This window comes from Peromyscus californicus, unplaced genomic scaffold (assembly GCF_007827085.1).
Source record: "Peromyscus californicus insignis strain IS unplaced genomic scaffold, ASM782708v3 Scaffold_21__1_contigs__length_65335640, whole genome shotgun sequence".
In the NCBI taxonomy this organism is placed as follows: domain Eukaryota; kingdom Metazoa; phylum Chordata; class Mammalia; order Rodentia; family Cricetidae; genus Peromyscus; species Peromyscus californicus.
The window spans coordinates 61465170-61488516 of NW_026294514.1; the positions used below are offsets into that span (position 1 = coordinate 61465170).

Below are 23347 nucleotides of genomic sequence, written 5' to 3' on the forward strand. Positions count from 1 at the left end.
CCTGAAAGTCTAAATCATGTTTTCTCTTCACTTGCTTTTATCCTTTTCAGAATCCATTCAAAAATCATCAGAAAAAAAATATATGCTCAACTCCAGTTTGTACAAGTCATGTCAGAAGGCCCACGCTCCTGGTCCTTACTGGTTTCAGACTAAGAAGCCTGGCCACAGCTGCCATTCACACAGTGCTGGCTGCCCCACTCACCTGTCCAGCATCTTAGTGCTGGCTCTCTCCAGCTTCGCCAAGATCTGAGGGAGCTGGGTGTCATCATCACAGGCAGAGCCCCAGCCGAGAACACGGGCCAGGTCATTCCCTGTCCCCAGGGGCAGCACACCTAGCTGACACTGGCGGAAAACAGTGGGAAAAACATGTCCTTAAGACGCCAGGTCTAAGAATCATTCCCATCCAGGACCCACCCTGCTGATGTCATCAATGGCCACAGGAAGTACAGGAGGTCTGATCTGAAGTATGTGGCCTGTACCTTCTCAGCAGACACCACCAGAGGGGACACATAGGCTCTGGGGTCAATAGTAGATACCAGGACCACCAGCCTTTCCTCACTTATTCACATGTCTTGACAATGAACCCTTAAGGACTCTGGTTTCTACAACCCCTTCCTTCCCAAAGATACTGCAGTACCACACCTAAAGTCTGTAACTTCCCAAACATCTCTCCACCCACTCTGCAGCTCACTCTCTGATGCCAAATTCACTTTCCAAAAGCTATCGCTAGTATCACTCCACACTGCTAAAATCACCCCCACTGACTTCCAGGATCCTATCAAAAGCATGCTAAGGCAGTATGAACATACCAGGCCTAGTCTGCTCCCACTTACCTATGAGTGGGTGGCTTCCCCAAACTGACCCCAACCCTGCTCTATCTTAGACTGAGCAGGGCTTCTACTTGGGCCCGGGATGCATGGAGACATATGAGCAAGGTAAGAGCTGAGTGGCAGGTAGGGTTGGAAACCTGCGGCACTACAACACCCAAAAACCCCAGAGTGTCCCCAAAGTTGACATGGCACCAAACTCCAGCAAGTCACAAAGCTTTATCCTAAGGAAGAGTGTGAAGGATGAGAATGGGACCCATGAGATCTATCCACACAGCATGGACTAGAAGCCAGGAGAAGGAACACCGCCATATACAGGGCGGGGGAAACTAGAAGTGCAGGAGAGAGTTGACAGAGCTCCGAGGAACACAAAGGAACCACAGGAAACTAATGTTCACAGAACATGACTGAGTAGAAGAACCACATTCACAGCCTTCCTAGCAAGCAACAGTAAGCTCAGTCACAAAACTAACTGTCCTACCATAATCCCACCACTGGGAGGCGATACTTCTTTTCCTAGAGTTACTGGTGGCGTCAGTAAGCCCTAGGACACACAAAGTACCTACCACTTGTTGAGCAGGATTGGACAGAGAACACAAAATCACTGAAAACTCATTCAAGTCAGGAATTCATTAGACAATATATAATGCAACACAGATTAATGTTTTTATGATCTTGGCATAGGGGCAAGTAACTCAAGAACAACAAAAAATATGAAGGAAGAGAAAAATGACAAACCAAAAAACTAGGAAAAATGATCTTTAATGACAAGTGAGATGCTGGTATAACAATGATGTGATGTGAAACATCAATTTTTTTAAATGTGATTACCTCAATAAAAATTAAGACCAAACCCATGAACAGGGATCCATTTAAAACATCAGACCAATAAGGCTGTGTTTGACTTTATCATTACTTAAAAATAAGACTGTTGCTGGGTGACAGTGGTGCATGCCTTTAATCCCAGTACTCGGGAGGCAGAGGCAGGCGGATCTCTGTGAGTTCAAGGCCAGCCTGGTCTACAGAGTGAGTTCCAGGACAGGTACCAAAACTACACAGAGAAACCCTGTCTCCAAAAACCAAAAAAAAGACTGTTTATATAGCTGGGCAAAACAAAATGAATTAGCCACAAAGGAAGAATGTGAACTGGAGTAGTCCTGACAAGGGCAGTGTGGCACTACAAATATTTAAACAATGGCTCCTCAAAAGAGAAGACAGTGGAACATGTACAGGATTTTGCCAGGGTTGTCTCAGCCATCCAGCCCCTGCCCTAGGGAGAAGCACTACCTCGGGGAGAACATCCCCTGCAGAAAGAACTGCCACTCCGAGTTGCCCAGGGAGCAAAGTGCACACATACTGCTCTTTCAGCAGTACAGTAACAGACCAGCAGGTGATATCAGATGAACTGTGCACATCTTGATACAAACAACCTGAGTGATGGTTATGACAGTGTACACACTGGCTAATGACCAAGGAAGGGGCTGGGAGTGAAAATTCAATGAACACAATAAGCAATTAGGACAATCTATTTTTATTTTAGTGTAAAGACTCTAACTTGTTGAATATTCTTTCTTCCTCTCCTCTCAAGCCCGAGGCATCCAGCAATTAGGAACATCACCTCCCAGGAAACAGCTGGAGCTTAGGTGACTACAGCCCCCACACTCATTCCCCACATAAAGCCTGATGCCATGTTGTTTTGAGAGCTCCCTTGACCTAAATGATGGCCCTCCGTCCCTCTCTTCTCTCTCCTCCCTCCCCCCTCCCTCCCTCCCTCCCTCCCTCCCTCCCTCCCTCCCTCCCTCCCTCCCTCTCTCTCTCTCTCTCTCTCTCTCTCTCTCTCTCTCTCTCTCTCTCTCTCACACACACACACACACACACACACACACACACACACACACAAAGCATCCAGTACCTTCACTGCTACATCTTGGACACAGACACGCACAGTACCCAGACTTCCTGGCCCCTTTCTGACCTCAGCTCTTGCCTGGAGCTGGGATGTCCCTCAACCCAGGTACCTGTTTGTGAAGGTTGAGACTGTCAATTTCAGAGAGGACCCATCCAACACTGCCATCCCCGCCACAAACCAGAATCCGGAAGGTGTCAAACTTCTGAAATAATCGTAAGCTGTAGAAAATAGGGGGAAATGAGTATACTCTAAGACAAATAATGGGTTTGTCCTGAGCTGAGGGGAGCACCCTATTCCATGTGGCTGAACCTGCACCCAGGCCAAGCCCAGGTGTACACAGGGTCTACAAGGCAACATTAGGTGTCTGTCCAGCCCCTCTGCTCAGGACCCATTTTTGTCTATGTGGGTGATCCCAGTACCTCTTTCAGCCAGGGCCAAGGAGGAGACAATATACACATTTCAGAGTATCAAGACAGTCTCACTTGATGTCAGCGCCTAAGAGGACTTATGGGCACAGTCTCCACATCCCAGCCCAATACTAGACCCAAGAATCTCCACCCTCAATATTCCTCATTCATGTGCTAATCAACCAGCCTTCCTGGTGGCTTGGCACTGAGCCTTGACACTACTCACCCAGGCTACAGATATGCCTTGACACTACTCACCCAGGCTACAGTATGCCTTGACACTACTCACCCAGGCTACAGATATGCACAGTATGCTAGGCCCTCTACAGCACTTAACCCCCAGACCAGCCACACAGTCCTCCTAGCCATGTAATTCAGGCCTTCTCTCCTTAACTTCAGTCTCCCTTATGGGCTCCTGCTGATTATATGGCCCCTCCCACTCATAAGCCACCACAGCCTCTGCTCACTCTTCACACTCTTCCTGCAGATTTCATCCTTGCTTTCAATTCAAGAATCATACAGGTGCTAATGACTGATTCCACACATTGTACCCCCCTGAAGCTTCATGCTCATACCTCCAGCAGGATGCACATCCCTAGTGTCCTACAGTGCCTCCACCAGGATATGTTCCTCCTTGGACACGGTCCTAGCCCAGCTTTTGGACAGGCCCCCTAGCATCCTCCTCTTTCTCTCAATAAGCTCGGCTAGGCTCCCTCTATTGCTGCTCTGAGTCCTCAGGGAGCCTCCAACAAAAGCCTTCTCAAACAAGAGGTCTGTCATATGTTTTGTCTAATGAGTTGATAATAAAGAGGCTGTTGTCCTTCCTTTTCAGGAAAGAGTCAAATATCTCAGCAAACAATTGCAGCCCTCTCTGACAAGCATCTGATGCCCTCAGCTCTCCCATGGTCTGACCAGTCCCCACCATGCATGTAGGAGAAGATGAAGGTTCGCTAGCACATTGGAGATACTAAGACACTGGCTTAACATAGGTACCCTTACAGGAGATTCCAAAGAATCAGTGTCTCCCTCCATTCAAGTGGCACAGGGTCCTACCATGTGACCCTAACTATCAACATATGTTGCCTTCCCACCTAGGGAGCTTGCAGACTCTGTTTCTAGCAGAGCGAGTCACAGAGGACATGCTCAGAACACAAGCTAGGATAGGCACAAGACATGGCCTCAGATCTGAACCTAAGTTCTGAGCAGCAAGGCTGCATGTGACCTCCAAGTGGTGAGAGAAATATTTACATGTGTCCTTTAAATATTCACTTATGAAGATCCTTGCTGTCTGGTGAAGCAGTGCTCTCAGTCAAGGCCAGAACTCAGGAAGGTTACGAACTGTATGATGTCAGATGCTTCCCATAAACAGGAAGTGAGTAAACCAACTCCCATGCCACCTCAACTGGACCTCTTGTGTCACCTCAGCCTGTGCCCAGCTGTAAATCATGGAGTTCTTGCACATCAAAATCCAGTTCTATTGTGCAGCTTCCCTGCCACAGCACAGTGAAGCCTAAAACTCAGTTCTACCATGCAGCTTCCTGCCAGAGTAGAGTGGAACCTTCATGCAATATCCCTGGCAGCACATTCATAGCCACCTGAACCTGTTTGATGTAGTGCCGCCTCCATATGATACTTTCAATCTCCCTACTGCTGAACTGAGACTAGTTCCTCATCAACCTCAGAAAGAATGGATCAGTGCCATTCAGAAAACAGTTATCTGCAGGATTCTAGGAATGCTGCCTTTGAGCAAGCAGTCTGAGGGAGGAGGCCACTTGTGACTGTCTTCTAGCAAGCTGTGCAGCAAGTTGGCAAGAATAGAAAAAAGAAACTGAAGGAAGAGTACCCAGGAGTGATGGGAAACATGAGCCCCACAGCACGTCAGCTAAAGACACACAGAGAAGCAGCCCCGGCTCGTGTTATAGCAGCATCTGGCTCCAAAAGAAGCCCCTCCTGAGTTCCTCCCAGAACTCACACTGAAGTAGGGCTGCAAGCACCTTCCACTTCAATCTCTCCAAATGCTAGCATGTCCTCTGAGTCCTACCTTACAAAAACAAATGTTTCCTACAAACCTGTGGAAAATACAAACCCAAAAGGGAAAAGCACTGTCTCCATGGCTAGGAGATGAGAAGTTTTAGACCCCAATGCCCCTAAAGTCTCATTACACCTGCATGAAGATACTACTGTGTTCTCGAGATAGAAAAGCCCCCTTGGTTTTGCTGGAGAAACCAAAGAACTAAGCAGGCAGTAAAGAGAGCAAGGCCGGTCTGTAGGTACTGACATGGAAAGACCCCAAGCACAGGAGCTGATGCATGTGAACATGCTGCACATAGCAGCTAGTGTAGGTGTTTGGTACATGTTTACAGACATGTGCTTTTACAGTGGAAGCTCAAAGGGGGCAAACATCTACCACCTATTAGGAGCATGTCCTTCATAAGTGTAATTTGGGGATTTTGGCAGGTGAACTCCTTTGCTATTTAAAATTTTCTTTATAAAGGTTTATTTTTATTTTATGTATATTGATGTTTTGCTGCCATGTATGATCATGTACCACATGTGTGCAGTGTCTACAGAGGCAAGAAGAGGGTGTCAGATCCCCTGGAACTTATAAACAGTTGTGAGCTGCCATGTGGGTGCTAGGAATCAAACTTAGGTCCTCTACAAGAGCAGCTAGTGCTCATATGCACTAGCTAAAAATTTTCTTATCCTTTTAAAACAAGCATGTCTTAACTACAAAACATTGTAAGAACAGCACATCTCACACAATCCCTACCCAAGGTGTGGTCCTCCATTCATGAGGTCAAAAACTTGGGCAGGGTTCAGCAGCTGCTTGAATCTTCTGAGAAACTTCACACCTTGGTTGTCTCCACTTTTGGAGTTGACGAAGACCAGCAAGGGGCTTGTGCAAGATGGGGGACAGGTGGCCTTCCAGAACCCTGGAAGTGAAGGTGGAACAGGAAAGAACCCTTACAAGCTGTTGAGGTGCTGTGGACTCAATAAGCAGCAACAGTCAGCACAAGAGGCACAGAATTCAGAGTGAGCCAATGAGTCTGTGAGGGACAGCCCAGTTGTGAGGAGGTTGAGCCCACCTCATCTCACTTCACATCTTCTAGCCTGGCAGAACTCTTTCCTCTGAAACATGTACCTCAGAGATCACCTTCACCAATCCTTGCCAGCATGCTTCTTCATTGTCCAGATGGACATGGAGAGAGGCTCTGGGCCAGCATGCTAGGCTCTGCCACACATGGTGACAGGCACAGCCCTCTAGCTCATGGCAGACCAAGACACTTTACATTTGGTCTCCACTCAATAGCCAAAGGTCTCTATCAACCCTTCCAGAAAAAGTGCTGGTTCATTCAAGCTGTGAGTCGTATGGCAATTCCCAGGATGCCAACTGTGGCCCCTGACCATTCCACAGCTGAGCCTAGCCTCTTGAGACCATGTCTCAAAATTGCCAAGTCACCCATCTCCAGAGCTGGTAGGGGAAGGCAGCACGGAGAAAGGGCGTGTATGTGAACACAAGCGTGTATGTGAACACAAGCATGGAGCACCTACCATCAGAGTCAATACTGTTGAGTGCTGTGGGAGGGATGACAGACACCTTACACAGTCCAAGTGGGCACTTTGTCACCAAGGACTCTTTGCACGATGTGTGAACCTAAAATGAAAATCCATGTGTCACCAGGAGTCAGTCTCCTCAGACATACCAGAGACTCCCTGGCCAGCAGCTGGAAAGTCCTCTCAAGAAGAGACAAACACCATCAGAGTAGGCCAACCTGTGTTCTGAGCACCCTGTTTCCTGGCCTTGCACCATGGAAGTGAGAATCAGATACATCCAATAGGAGCCAGACATGAAATTGAACAGCAGCCCCCAGCTTCTGTCATAGCTACCCTTAACTTTCAGGGCTCCTAGACAACCTGCCTTCATGTGACTAGGCTCCTTTCTGGTCAGTCACATGCTCAAAACCAGGTACAAGCCACAGAAATCACAGCTGTCTAATCACTGACCCAACATTAAACACCTTGAGATTTGTATTCAAGAGGCTCCAGCCATGCAGTGCCACCTCCTTACATGAGGGCCTTGATCACTATAATTATTGTACTAGAACAAACTTCTCTCAAAAGACCCTCTAAAGTGTTCCTACTCTCTCTCTCAGGAAAGGTCCATGAACCTGTCCCAAAAGACCCCTTCACAACCTACTGAGACGCCATCTGGAGCAGACAGGATAATTTTCATGAAAAAGGCAGGATCAAAGTCACAGGAAAGGCACTACAAAACTGTTGAGAATGAGGGTGGCCAGACACACATGGATGTCAAGGCTCTGGGCTTTTGGAAAACCTCTGGGGTAAACTTACAAGAGTTAGGAAGGAGAGAAAGAAAGCCCGGCGCCCAGGTGTCTCCACACACCCACAGGCAGAGGAGCAGGTAGGGCCCACTCACCATGGCCTTGCACCAGAGGCAGCGCCAGTCCTGCAGGCGCAGCACGCTACCACAAGTCTTGTCACACACAATGCACTTGGCACTCACAGGCAGGTTCCCTTCCAGCCACTGGTGGGGCATGGCAATCTGTAGACCAAGCAGGAGCATGCTAGAGACAGCCGAGTTCCAGCCCAGGGTCAGCTGGGCACCCTGGGGCAGAAGTGCTCTTTTTGAGACACTCCTTCCCATCCAAGCTTCCCACCCAGGGCTCACATCACAGCACCTACTGGGAAGGAGACACCCAGACTTATGGGGATGAGGGCGGAGTTAAGAGTACAGTAACCACCAAGGTCCCAGGTATAACTGGCAGGTATACCTGATCCCAGTGTGACATCTCAAATGACAAGTGTAGGGGGAAGGCAAGAGATAGTGGGTGCTGTGCAAGTCACAGGCAGAATCCCCCCGGACGTACCCCATCCTCATCTTCAATGATATCCTTCCCAATCGAAGCCAACGTGGTCCACTTGCAGTTACTGGTTGCACGCACAGCACACCGTTTGTGAGCCTTAAACTTACACACTGTGGAAAAGGAACACACAACCGCATAAGCTTCACCCTCGGCAGGAGCCTCCCAGTGGGACAGATGACTGTTTAGTAAAGTTGGGGTGGATAATAAGCTCTGGAGGGACGTCACGTGGTGCTTCAGGCCATGCTGGCCACTGTCATCACAGCACCTAGCCTCTGCCCAGCAGATAAGCAAACTTAGAAAGCACTACAGAACTGAAATCTGAAGTTCATCTAACTCCATAATTACAAAATACTCTTCTTTTGGATTGTCTTCATCCACTGAAAATAAATGTAAAACAAGCCATATTCACAAGCTATACAAAATAAATGGAAGACAGGCCTGGCCATGAGTCAGAGCTTACAGTCCCTATGTGACCCCTGCTCTGCCACCAGAACCCTCCCATGACCCTGCACTCTGTGAAGCATCTTCTCTCCTGCATCCATGACACAGAACCCAGAAAGGGCCCACACCTCCCTCCTCACTACTGCTTTCCTTCTGTTCCCTCTAGAAGCTCTGTGATAAATGACACTCAAGGACTGAGTCTTCTATGGGAAGATCAAGAAGAATGCAGTGGTGGGAACCACTTCTCCCTTGACCACCCTCCGTCATAGCAATACTCATTTACTATGACTGCGTTGGGATGTCAAACAGTTTATCAATCCTTAGTTCACCTTTCACACAAAGTAACAAATGCAGCTTTCTTACCTTCACAGGACAGCCCATGGGATGTGACTCCAGACAGAACCTCACGACACACATTGCAATAGGTTGGCCGTGCATGGGAACAGGCATACCAGTTGTGCATCCCTGAGAAATGGTCCATACTATATTGGGTAGGCTGGAAGAATGATATATAAAGAGGGCAAAGATAAGATTTCTCTTTGGTGGGCTCAGCGGTTAACAGCACTGGTTGTTCTTCCAGAGGTCCTGAGTTCAATTCCCAGCAACCATCTTCTGGCATGCAGGCAGAAGATTGTATACATAATAAATAAATCTTTTTTTTTTTAAAAAAAAATTCTCTTTGGAATTCTTTCATGCAACAGCTAAAGAGAATTCCATAAAGTACCCCAGAGAGGAAGTCAGATTCATGAAGGACAGGACCACAGTCTTGACAGGTCCATGGAAAGAAAGAGCCCTGGGCCTCAATTTTACAAGACACATGCTGAGTCCACTCAGAAGATACTGGGGAAGGGGGACCCGTTAGAGCAAGAGCAAGAGAGGCAACAACAGTCACCCATAGAAAACATGCTTCTCTTTTAACCTCAAAATGCTCCCTGTTCTGGACAGTCTTGAGTGCTGCAATCCAATCTTCCATTTCTTTCCTGTTGTCGGCACACAAGATGAGCTTCCTACAGGGAGTGATGACCTGGAAAAGAACACATTCCATGTCCTATGAACATGGCCAAGGCTGGCAGCTACCAAAGCTATATCTGTGTGTGTGTGCTCACGGGGAAAATACTTCACTCAGGTAGTCACACTGAACAGATCATAAAAGTAGTTATCAAGTGTCACTATAAATTAAGATCAGTCAATCTCAGGCGGGCAGCGACGGTGCACGCCTTTAATCCCAGCACTCAGGAGGCAGAGGCAGGCAGATCTCTGAGTTTGAGGCCAGCCTGGTCTACAGAGTGATTTCCAGAACAGCCAGGGCTACAAAGAGAAACCCTGTCTCGAGAAACCAAAACCAAAAACAATCAATCTCACTCTCAAGCCAAACGGCCAATGGCATTTCATTAGCTATCTACCAGCTAACAACTTTAATGAACACTGAGGACTCACTGCTCAGACATAAGAAAGAAGTCCTAGAAAACTGAAAAGAGAAGCAAACACAGGAACATAGAGCTGCTGCTCCAGAGAGCTTTCACTTAATGGCCAGCACTTAAATGGCATAGGAAGTCTGCTCCAGCAACACTAAACTAACATGAGCATGTGTCCCACATGCGACAACCAGCTTCTACAGTTAGGGACTAAGCAAGTTGGCTGGAATGATATACAACTGGTGCTATCCAGCAAATGGGAAAGGAAGGCAGGGAGAGTTTATAAACTAGTGAGAAGCCACCTTCTGAAGAAGCAAGACTACAAACTCAGAGTCACAGAAGAGAAAACACTAATAATGGATGCAGGGATGCTGCATCAGCATAACCACGGAAGGGAAGAAACAGCTTCTTTCCCTACCCATTTGGTAAAGTCAAGAAGATGACATCTAGACTTGTCAAAAGTGTGATTAAAAAAAAAAAAAAGAGTTCTCAAATACTGATGGGAAGCAAACAGGTACAGACATTTAAAAAAAAATAAGGTTTATTAACATTGCCATAACCTCTTAATTTTATCATATCATGATACAGGACCAACAAGCTCAGCAGGTACAGGCTCTCACTACCAAACCTATGACCTGAGTTCAAGCCCCAGGACCTGCACAATGGAAGCAGAAAACCAACTCCTGCAAGTTGTCCTCTGACCTTCACACATGTACAATATGTGTGCATACACATAAACAAATACATGTAATATTCCAAATCAAATCTATATACAAAACAAAGTTTGGGGAGAAGTCTGTTTTTTATGTCTTTCCCCTCTATTTAGATTCCCTAGAGGAGAAAAGAAAGAAAAGCTTCCTTCCATTTATAAGCTACATGAAAACAAAAAAGTATTTATATTCGCTCTCTAAACAGCAGCATACTACAGACATCACTTCCCACCTTTGCTTTCTCTCCTAATTGTAGCCTTCATATCCTCGCCTTCATGCTTGATAACACATAACCCCTGGTTCTTCCTTAGAGGAGCACAGCAATCCATGATGCAGACCCACCAGCTGCTCAGGCAGTCCTGTTTGCCACTGGGAACTCTGCACTGTTTAAAATCATTTGCTAGTTCATGGAGTGACATAGTGAATGATCTTTTACTATTTTTACAGTGTATCTCTGGGCCAAATTCCTAGAAGTGGAATTTCCCTGAGAGAGAATAAATGCATATGTAACTTTGTTAATGTTGCCAAATTCCCTTCTGCAAGTGCTGGACCATTTTTTGATTCCCACCAACGGGTTTAGAAAAATGCCTATTTCCAGGGAGGCTGCACAATCAAAGGATTTTAACTTTTGGATTTCTACCCATCTTAGCTATTTAAACTTCTAAGAAGACCCAATTCAGGAAGATGACATTCAAGTGGCTATGATTCTGTCTGGGGCTCAAAACACATAGAAGCAGTGCTCTTTCTAGCAACTGAGGTTCAATCCACAGAGAATGAGCAGAACTGGATTTCCACTGAAAGCTTTGTTCACTCTCAGGTTCCCTGGGTTCTCAGAATGAAGAATCTGAATCTGAGGGTACACTGGGCACAGGCACGGGAAAAGCCAAGAGCATGCTAAAGTGAAGACAGAGACAGCAGGGGAGGAGCATGGCTTTCCTGAGACTAGAGACCCTGAAGGGCTTCCCTCCCACCACCCACACCCTCTGGCTTGCTGATGTGCTCCAGAGCTGAGTTTCCAAGGACACGAAAGTGAAGCTGCCACCCAGAGAAAACTCACATTGGAGAAACACAGACCTACAACCACCTCAGATGCTCACCTGGCCACAAGGACTACAATATGAGGCCCAGAAGTGGGATTAGCAAGTGCTTCAGGCATGGTGAGAGAAGATGGCAGGAACTGAAACCCTACTTATTATTCTTGGTCTTCTGCAACGTCTGCAAACTCTTCCTTAATGATTCACTCTAGGACGGGCTCAACAGGTGAACATTTTCATCAGCATAATAAAACACAGTCAAAGAAAAAATATGTACTTGACACTGCATAGCTCAGCGATAACAGGGCATCAAGATGCTCACAGAGGTGAACTATGAGGAGTTTACATCCCCTTCTATATCAATGCTATGTCTACTTCTTCCACAACTATAAGAGGAACTGCTGCATTATTCCAGACTCAGCATATATTGGAAAACAGATCTTTGCCCCCTCCCCTAATCTAGCCCTGCACATACTGAAGTGGGCAGTACCCACTGCAAAAGTGTTATGATTAAAGCCAGTGAGTTACCGAACCAAACAATCAATGATGTCGTTTCCTTAGCCTGAAGAGCAGAGTACAGGCTAAGCTAGCAGAGAGATGTCAAGGAACTTGAGTTTGGACTTTCCTTTAACCTGCATCTGTTCTATAGTGAAGAAACCCAAAACAGACACTGATGCAAACCTCACTTGGCCTCATGGTTGAATGTGGTAAGTCTCTGTTTCTCTTTTGGAAAGGGGTGGTCAGACCCTTAAGAGGGACCCAATCTGCCTAAGATCAATACCACATTTTGACCCCTGCACCCAAAGCTGCATAACTTGTAGCAGGTGCTTTCCCAACCTGTGTCTGCATTTCCCCATCTGAAAACAGTTACTGATGGCCCCACTACATCTGAGCCTTGTCGGGGTGTATGTCAGCAGCACCTTGCAAAGCACTGTCCCAGTACTCTGCACCTAAGCCTTCCCACAGTCACTGTCAGCGTTTCAGTCCTCCACCTTCAGTACTGCCCACGTGATAAGACCAAAAGGCAGTCTATGTGGACACTGCATTCCTTGAAATGGTTCTAGCATAAACAGCCCAGCCAACGAAATGAGATCATCACAGCAAAGTCCTGTCAAATAAAATTATCCCCCTGCTCCTCGCCAAACAGTTTACCCCCTTCCATATTTCTGAACTGCCCACAGACAACCCTGAGTCTGCCCTGTCTGTACCTATCCCTCATGCACCCTCATGACTGATACCCCAAGTGTTGTACCTGGCTCAGCCCCACAGTTCTCATCTCCCTGGAGAAACCCTCCAGGCAAGCCATACCACCTGCCAACAGATACCACAGAGACAAGAAATGTCTTTTTCCCCATGTGTGTATGTTGAACTTTAGAAAGAATACAGAGGTTGGAATTCTTAAAAACATTAATTAAAAAAAAAAAAAAACACCATGTAGCCAAGCACAGTATGACACACCTTTAAGTCCAGCACCCTAAGGCAGAGGCAGGAGGCTAGCCTAGTCTACACACCAAGTTCCAGGCCAGCCAGAGCTACATAGTGAGACCCTGTTTCAACAACAACAAAGAAAGGAAGAAGGAAGGAGGGAGGGAGGGGAAGAGGGGAGACAGACAGAAAAAAAAGGAAAACCTACATGTCTGCCCATGTTTGAGGACTGGCAAGATAGTTGAACAGGTAAAGCATGACAACCTGAGTCTGATCCCAGAAACTCACATCTAGGAGTAAAGAACTGACTCTCATCACACATGTGCTACGACACACACAAGATGAATAAATAAATGTAAAAAAATTAAAGAAAGAAAAGTACATGCACAAAAGACAGCAGGAGACAGACATCCAGCAATGAACATGAAAGGCCGCTGGGGTTGTAATGATTCAGGGTTAGACACAGATCTTAACTATATAGAAATATTTGCTTGGTATTCTTCCCAAGTTGAAATTCTAGAGTTAAAAGTTTATTTTATTTGCATTTGTTTATTTATTATGTGTGGAAGGGTTCATGTAACAACACACATGTAGAGGTCAGAGTAAAACTTGCAGAAGTCAGTTCCTTACCCAGCGTCATCTCAACAGCCCTGAGACGCTTTTTAACCTACCAGAGCTCACAGTGGGATAGCAGTTACACTGATTCTCAATGGCAGAGTATAAGTTAACACAGCCTTTATGGAGAGCATATGGTAAAACCTAGCAAGCTTTCAAATACAGACTTTTAACTCAGCAGAAGCACTTCTATAAATTTACTCTACCCTTCACCTGCCTAAGAAACCACACATTGCATAGAAAGTTAGTCAGAGCAGCACTCCTAAAGACAGAAGAAATCACTCATGTGCTGACAGATACAAAGATGGCAGGAGACTGGCTACAGTAATTATTGTGTGTTTATATAGTAGACATCCACACTGCCACTGAGAAGATGGAACCTCTGCAGCACAGCTCCCAAGACATACAAACAACAAAAGCAAGCACAGCAACTGTGTGGTGCAGAGGGAAACGCAGTGTCAGTTAGGGGGAGCTGAGAAGCTAGGAAATACTTCACATCTGTTTCTTACCATTTCTGCACCATTTACTGCCAACCCAAAGGATCAGTTAAGAAACAGCCTGAAGTTTACAATACACACTATGGCTCCAGAAAAGTGACTATGGAAGAGAATTCTATTTGACTTAGGAATGGTGGTACAAGCCTTTAATTCCAGCATTCGTTAATGCCTGCAAAGGCAAGGAGTTCCAGGCCAGTCTAGTCTACATGAGACCCTGTTTCAAAAAAAAAAAAATCTGTTTGTCTAAAAGAACTTTTGCTTCCATCTCTTCAGACAAGTGCATGATTTCCCACAAGACAAGGAGAAACTTCCAGCAGCTGCAGCCCTGCCAACAGGAACACAACAAGAATCTTCCTCCCAGGACACAAAGGGCAAATTGGTATCACTCCCCTCAGCAGATCCCACCTAGGCACTGCTCCACATGGACTCAAGACACTCAAGGTATCAGAAGAGCTACCATTATGCTGGGAAAAAAACTGGCTAAGGAGATGACTGAACTACAAGGGTTGACGATGTGGCTCAGAGGTAGAGTACTTGTCTAGTACAAGGCCCTGGGATCAAAACAAAGAAGCTACACTAGACACAGATGACTGACTCTGTGTCTAAAAGACAGAACTAAAAGCGGGCTCTGGTCCCACCTGCTGTGGCTGGCGGACACTGACTAACAGAGATGGACACCTGCAACCTCGGGTGACCCACAGGGTGTTTTACTTACAGTGTCTGCCCAGCGAGCCTTCTTCACGCCCTAAAGAAGTCCTCACTCTCTCAAGAGGAGACCCAGTGCAGCCAGATGGGGCTGCTCCAAGTCCTACAGCAAATGAGGAAGCTGAGGGGCAGCACCAGGCAGGCCAGGTTCACAGTGGCCCTCTACCCACAGCTGCTTCTTGTTTGGCAGAAGGGACGACTGCAAAGTTCCTAGTTCCAAAGCAGCAGGCAGTGGGCAAGGAGAGAACAAGAATAAATCTCAAGCTCTTCTGGGTTCACACAGCACAGTGGGACAGCTCATCTCATTCCCTTCTTGCAGGGTGAGTGGCCTGAGGTTCAATGCACACCTCAGTAAGTCATCAACTGGCTGCCCCTCCCACCCTGACCACATTTTTCAAGAGTTCAAAACAGAAGGCAGAGAAGTAAGACCTGGAGGATAATGCACCATCAGGGTGAAACAACCACTAAAACCGTTTCAGGAAACAGCCTCCTACCATTAAGGTGAGGCCCTGCACCCAGAATGTTCAAAGGCCAAAACACGTGGAGCAGGGCAAAGCACAGAGTGAGCAGGGTGCAGCCTGGATGCTGAGCCACACTTGCTCTTCAGATTTCATGAAGGCAAATCCAGCTAATACAGCTTTCCTTACTCCCTAACAAAAAACAAATGAAAACCCTGGGCAACGAAAACATCGGTGATTGACAGCAAAGGCTGGTGGACCTGGGATCACAGGATGACCACAGTGGCCTCTCCTCAGTTCTCAACATCTGGATGTCCTGGAAATGAGAGCTGAAGACAGGACCTAACATCACCGCTCGTGCGCTCGTGTAGGAGAAAGCCCCACCACCTCCAAAGTCTCTCTACAGCCAAGGCCCAGAGAAGAGGTAGCCTGATAAAACAAACCCACCACAGAAGAATGGCCAAGAGGCTCCCTACTCCTGCCATACCCAGGGCACTCCAGCATAGACCTGTTCCCCAGCTACCAGATGGCATCCAGAGAAGGACAAGGAGGATGCAAAGCTACCTTCCTTGCACCCAGAAATAACAACCACTCTGTGGCAACAGAGGAAGTGCCAGTAGCAAATGAGAACATAGCCAGCCATTCAACTCATCAGTCAAGGAAGGTGCATACAGCAGTAAGATGAAAGAACACTGGACACCATGAAGAAGGCTACAATAAAAACAAACAAGGGGGATCGGGAGGTGGCTTAGTCAGTAAAGCTACTCAAGCACTAGGACCTGAATCTTAGGCAGAATCTACATAAAAATTTGGGCATAATGGCACACTTGTAATCTCAGAGCTGAGAAGACAGAAAGCCTAACTCCAGGTCTAGGTAAGAGACCACACTGTCTCAAAAAACAAGGAATGACACCCAAGGATGACCTCTGGCCTCTACACAAATACATATCTATGCTCAACCCCACCCCACCCCCCCCACACACACAGAGCAACACCTCCAAAAGCTGGACATGAGGTGGAGAAACTGGGTCACACTATCAGTTAGAATATAACACAGCATGACCACTCTGAAGATAGCGGATTCTTTAAAGAATTAAACATGCAAGCTGGTGATACGGCTCAACAGGTAAAGGCTCTTGCACCAATCCTGACAACCCCAAGTTCAATCCAAAGACCCACACAGCGGAGACAGCTGAGTCCTCCAAGTTGTCCTCTAACCTCCGTAACTACACAATGATACATGCCACCATCACCCCTAATAAATAAGTGTCACAAAATCATTTTTAAAAAACTAAACATGCAACATCCATAAGACCCAGCAATCACTCTTCAGCATTCATTATGGAAGAACATATAACCCATCCAATAGCCATGATGGTCACAGCAACCTTATTCATAATCACTGAACACAACTCTGAAGTTCTCCTTCCATAAACTATAAGCACCGTGGCACACCCAATACCATGGAATATACTCAGAAAAAAAAAAAAAAACAGTGACTGATGCACACAACTTAGGTCAAACTCCAGGAAACTATGCTGGGCAGAAAAGGGCCAATCCCAAGGGTTATGTGCCATATGAGTCTATTTGTACAACATTCCCCAAATGATAAGGTTATAAGCATGGCAAATAGGCCAGTGGCTACAAGGGTTGCAGAAGGAAGTCTTGAGCAGAAACAAAGCGGAGCAGGAACGCGCCTGAGAGAGAAGGCAATCCGCTGGGTCTAGATGGTTTCAATGCTAGCATATCTGCAGGACACATTCTGCAGTGTATAAGAGCTCTCCACTGAGGCAAGCTAGTAAAGGATACAAAGGCACTCAAAATGAAAAGGTTATTTACAAGAAGCCATGATCAACAGCAATTAAGTCTGACATGGGAACAGAGAAGTGACCTTACAGTAGGCCACATTTCTTAAGAGGTCTGACTCAGCACTTACAAAAGTGCACCCTTATCTTGTTAAGACTCCCAGATTGCCAAGGAAACAGTCCCAGACACACCTTCAGCACATATCCAAAGGAAAGGTGATCCCAGTGCTCTCTGTACCAGGACTAGGCACCAAGGGGAGCACTCAGTAAGCCTCTTAGCATTGTCATTCTGTGAACCATGCCCTCCGGCTCAGATGCTGTAACAAATGGCCAGGCACTTGGCCTGTCCCAGCAGAGTACTACCAAGAAAGGTCTGGGATAAGTGGAGCTGAGAAATTCATGAACGAAGACAGTTGGCAGAGCCCTCCCTAGAGAGTAGTCTACCCAGCATCCACTTCACCAGGAATGCTCGGAACATGAGACGGCAGAGCAACGGCCAGGCACCTCAGGAGTCCCATGTGTACACCAAAGGAGGGTTGAAGTCTTCTTGCCAACTGCCCTCAGAGGCGAGTGACTGCCTCCAGCCACTCAGCACCCCAAGTTAGAAACCACCTCTAGACCCCACCTCCTCTCTAACTCCTTTCCTCCTCAGAACTAAATCTAGGCAGTATTTTTTATTTGAACAAACAGGTAAAACCCCTGTTTGTACACAAACACTAGAACACAAAAGTGAGTCTCACAGAACACAATGTGATGTATAAGAAAAGAAGACCAGGAAAAAAAGAAAGAAAGAAACCCTGCAGGGAGTGGTACCCAGGTGACTCAAGAGCAAAGATGGAATGGGTGAAGAGATCCAATGGGTGAACTAAACAAGGCAAGACAGAGATGGTGGGCCATACAGGCCCCATAAAACAGTAGCTTCTACTGCAGATGAAATGATAAAATCCAACAACTTCTTCACAAAGGCTAGCTTCTGACTCATGTCTCCAGCAATATTCTGCATACTCCACTGAAAACTGACAGGCAGCAGTCAAGAAGCCTTTGGGAGACAGCTTAGCAATCCAGCACTAGGGCAGAGAGAAGAGGGCTGGGCCCTAATGTGCTCTGAAGTCCACAGGAGTTGTGGACAAGCCAGATGGGTAAGAGAAAGAGTCAACAGGCCCCCTCGGGCAATGGATAAGGCCCACTTCCATGTTGAGACCAGGGGTGAAGGAAGCTGAGTCGAGAGATATGGGATCAGAAGTTCTGCTTTAGACACGGTGATTCAAAGTGTCTATATTAAAGTTGTGGCCAATGTCTTGTCACATCCATAAAGTCGTCATCTTACCATCAGTGTGGTACATTATGAATGAAACCACTCATTAGCACCTCACATGCCATTTCCATCAATGGTAGACACCAGGTACAAGTTGAGCTGTTGAAGAGCTCCTGCTACCTATTATTTTTACTTGTTGTGTGATATTTTGATTGCATCCTGACAATAAAGTTTGTTTTGAATCAGAGGGCGGAGCTAGTCACTAGCGGACCAAAATTAACCATAGAGTATTTGGAAGACTGAGGACAGATAGAGAAACAGGAAGTAGTTAAGCAGGACTTAGAAAGGATCTCAGTCCTTTTTTGGATGGAGGAACGGAAGCGATAGGAGGTCACTGGTCACTTCCCCACAGCTTCTCTGATCATTCAGGTTCTTACCACAATATTTGACTCCTGATTTTTTATTAATAAAGAATAATTTGATAAACACATCATTTACTGTTCCTTTCCTGGCCAGATAAACAAATACTTACCACCATGTGACAAGTTTCTACAGTATTCACGACAGCAATATGTTCTACAGGTTGGCAGTCCAGAAGCAACCAGCCATGCCATGTAAGTACACACCATGGTATCTGTACATGATCTTGAAGCAGATCCTATTACTAAGTAGCACATATAATCACAGTTTGGGGGAGCAATGTAATAGTGTCTGGTCTAGCTGAAGATGTGCAGACCTGGTAATTCTATCCCTAGAAACACATGCCCGAGACTTCTGCCTATATGCCAGGAACACAAAGATAATTATGTCCTTGACACCACAGCTAATAGTAGCAAAATCTAGGGAAACCTACTGACAGTGGGTTGGAACATTCCAAAAGTCCTGGAACATTACGGAACCTATGAAAACCAACTTTGTGGTCTTTACTCTGGGCTGCAGTTGTAAACAGAACTCTATAAGAATTCACATTTAACTCCAAGAATTAGGAAGAGGCCATACCTGAGCTACTTAATGAAAGGTCCACATTAATAATTCACATTAATTAATAAATCTAGGAAACATGGGGCTATACAAGCATGATGCCACTAATTCAAGTTTTAAACCAGCTGGGCAGCACTGCCTAGTGTTCCACCTGTATATGCCTATAGAACAGCAAGCAAAACATGATGAACACCAAACTCAGACCGCTAGCAGAACAGAAGTGAGACTGGGGAGGGAAAGACTATCCAAGAGCGTCCTTCAGTGAATACCCACGTGTCTTTGGCTAGGAAGCAGAGTGACTCTGAATGCCTTAAATGTTTCAGCATAAAAAATAGAGATGCAGAACAGAGATAATAATACAACTATGGTTTATATTCAAAGCTCAGAAATATAAGAGGCTAGCTGATGGGCTGAAGAGATGACTCAGCAGTTAAGAGCACTGGCTGCTCTTCCAGAGGACTTGGGTTCAATTCCCAGCATCCACATAGCAGCTCACAACTGTCTGTAACTCCAGTTCCAGAGGATCTGACATTGTCACATGGACAAATGCACACATAAAATAAAGACAAATAAATAAAATTTAAAAAAAAAAAAAGAGGCTAGTTGGCAACCACACCAGTGGACTGACTCTTTGGCTGAGGAAATGGGAGGGGTCTCCTGAGGCCACAGTTGAAGGACCTCTCTTGGGGCATCTTCCTGGGCCAGAAGCTATATTTAGGGGTCTCCTGAGTCTACAGCAGACAACTAGTTTCAGAGAGCCTCTCAGATGCCATTCTACTGTGTAGCTGCCTGAATCCTCAGAGTGGCTAAGGTCTCAGAAGCACAGCTGATGCTTTAGGCAGGGAAAGGGGAGGCACCATCTAAACCTCTCCGAGGAAGTTTTCAGAAGAGACCAAAAAAAACACCTTACCCCAAACACGCAATCAGTGAATTCAAAGGATGGCCACCACCACAAACTCGATACTCTTCCCTAACTGTGGACACATGTCCCATATGGCTGAGGGTGTGAATAGATGCCTTAGGGTGAAAACCTAGCTCTAAGTAGATCAGAACATGGCAGGGCAGGTGTGGTCTACACACTGCACCATCTACTCTGGGACCACAGGGAAATCATCCCTTTCGCCACAGCTTGGAACCTTTGGGATGAATCAGAGAAATCTGCAGCATTTCTTCTAGTAGGTAAGAACAGAAGGATGTTTCTAGCATGTACGTGAAGTCAGAAGCTTTAAAGACCTTCCTCTTTTCAGAAACAGTCCTTCTCATTCTCCAGGAAAACCTTACCTCTTACCCCGAGACCCTAACAGTCTCCCGTGAGCTCTGTCTGTGGCCCATTGCTCTCCACTCTGCAGCAGCTTCAAGTGTTTCTGCATCCAAGAGAACCAGCACAAGTGGGAAGAAGTTTTACAGTCAACAGCAACCTGTGGGTCACACAGCTAGACCAGGGACACAGAACTATAACACTAGAACTGTACCATCCAGTCACTGACTGGGGAGGTGGCAGGCAGTGTCTGCAGAGAACAGGATTGGGAAATGCTCTGCTAAATATAGCTCCTGGCTCAGGAAGGTGGCCCAGAAAGGGTCCGGCGCCCAGGGCGATTCCTGTCACTTCCTGTTACTCACATCCTGCTGTTCTGGTACAGCTCTGGCCCCTGGGTACCCATGCACTGTTCCCTAACTGGAAGCACCCCAGACAGACCATTCACAGCAGCTGGGATGTGTGTAGACCTTGGAACACGAAACAGACACCACCACCACCACCACCACCACCACCCACCTGCCCCGCCCAACCTGAGTAGAAAGAGCTCAAGACAGGTCCAGGCCTCCACAGGGTCCCACAGGTTACCGCCATCCAGTCCATAGCCATGACAGGGAATCCTGGCAGGACGGCTGCCACATGCTTCCTCCAATCCCCCAGAACTGGGAGCAAGAAACACTGAAAGGGGGACATGGACATTGGCTCCTACCCCTAATCAAGAAGCTATCTGCAACCAACACCCACTTACAAAGGAAAAATTGGTTTTCTCCAATGGAGTTTCATTGGATATATTAACCACACTTATGGACAGGCCACATGCCCAGAAGTAGTCAGCAGCACATAACGAACCCAATGGTATTTTGTGGACTTTTTGTCTCATATTACTTTGTTTTGGTATTTTTTTTTTTACTTGTATATTATGGGTTTCTGCTTTTGTGTTTTTATGGGTTGTGAATATAGGTGTTTCTTTTTCTATTCTGATTCATTTGGTTTGGGGTTTTGTTTTTTGTTGTTGTTTGCCTGTTTGCTCTCTAAAGAGAGAAGGAAAGAAAGGACACCTGGGAAGAGTCAGAGAAGAAGAAACCATGATCAGAATATATTGTATGAAAAAAATGTAATAAAAAAAAAGAAGAACTGGAGACAAGGAAGGGCTGCATCACAGCTGGCAGATGCCACCAAAGCAAAGCCATTTGCCCATTCTACCCTTCCAGTCCAGGAAGCCCAGGCATGGAGCAAACAGCCCAGCATGTGATCTATCCAAAAGTTTTTTGTTAAAGAAACAAAAAGTAAAATAAAGCAAGAAGAGAAAGTTCTATCTAAAAATGAAAAATGATGAACATTTGGTTATCTTTTTCATATCTGCTGCTGCTTCATTAAATTCAGTTGTGCTCAGCTGTGAGAAACTGTCTGCGCCGACCTTGGCTGAGTGAGTGGGATGTGCCTCCGGGAGGAAAGGAAGCGTCTACAGAAGGAACCTCTGGTTCAGGAGCTGAAATCCAGTGGAACATCTCCTGCAGCCATCTGTGACAGCTGACCAGCATGCAGAAGTCAAAACACAAACAGGCTCTATTCAGGAGGTCTGATAACTACTCTAGATGTCTAAACCAGAGAGGTTATAAGTGTTCCATGATGGACATACACGGCAGACTATTAAGAGATGACAAGCACACTGGCGGCACAGAAAGAGCCTCCCGGTGTAATAGTATCAAAAGCAAATCAAAGAGTGTATAACTGATAGGCTTCATAAACCTACATTCTCATGTACCCTTCATTACAGGACATGACCTGAAAACTACTGGTTTGTATCAGGACCTCCCAACCTTGACATTACTATATTTTGAGCCAAATAATTCTCTGTAACAGTGTCCCCACAAAGTTGCAGTAGTTGGGTATAATGGCACACACCTGTAAACCCAGCACTCTGAATGCAGAAATCAGATCTCTGAGTTCAAGGCCAGCTTGGTCTATACATACTAACTTTCAGGCCAGCCAAAGCTATATATAGTGAGACTGTGTTTCCAAAACTCAAAATGAAACAAAAACAACAGCAATAACAACAACCAAAAAAAAAAAAATCTGTAGAGTTGAGGGTCTGTGTAACAAGCATCCTGTACTCCATCCTGTAGAGGCCAGCAGCACACAACAGTCAATGTGTCTCCAAATGTCCCTTTCAGGAGCATGCACCCCCAACTCCTTCTCCCCATTGATGCTTCAGAATCCATGTTTGAGATCTGCATAATACTGCTCATTTCTAGACTCTCAGCTATAATACTTACAGAAAAGGAGATAGAAATGAAATAGCATAATGGATACACTCCATGGTCTTTTGCTAGGATACACTAGGTTCCTAAAACCTCTCTCATTATGCACAAATATACAGTGAAAATCATCAGAAGTCTGGGGCAGCCATTTAGACCCTACACAACTGTAATCAAGGAAATGGCAGAAATCCTGTATTTGTTAATATATAAATTTTAAACCTATAAGGAAACATCTCTCAGTAAGTTTAGGTCTTTACCTCTTTTTGTTTGTTTGTTTGTCTGTTTTGGTTTTGGTTTTTCAAGACAGGGTTTCTCTGTATGTAGTAGCCCTGGCTGTCCTGGAACTCACTCTGTAGACCAGGCTATCCTGGAACTCTGAGAGATCTACCTGCCTCTGCCTCCCTAGTGCTGAGATTAAAGGCATGCACCACCACTGACTAGCTAGGTCTTTACTTCATATA

General features: G+C 46.0%; 1 protein-coding gene across 3 annotated transcripts in view; it reads right to left on the bottom strand.

Moving 5' to 3' along the window:
- Positions 1–23347, bottom strand: part of Dgkd (diacylglycerol kinase delta) — a 104278-nt gene that overhangs the window by 21096 nt on the left and 59835 nt on the right. For all 3 annotated transcript variants that reach the window (XM_052750492.1, XM_052750493.1, XM_052750494.1), the window contains 8 exons: positions 9390–9494; positions 8834–8966; positions 8033–8139; positions 7582–7707; positions 6696–6798; positions 5914–6076; positions 2846–2954; positions 203–342 (listed from right to left, as the gene is read on the bottom strand). In XM_052750492.1, the coding sequence (XP_052606452.1) occupies positions 203–342; positions 2846–2954; positions 5914–6076; positions 6696–6798; positions 7582–7707; positions 8033–8139; positions 8834–8966; positions 9390–9494 (986 nt within the window). The remainder of the gene's footprint in view (positions 1–202; positions 343–2845; positions 2955–5913; positions 6077–6695; positions 6799–7581; positions 7708–8032; positions 8140–8833; positions 8967–9389; positions 9495–23347) is intronic.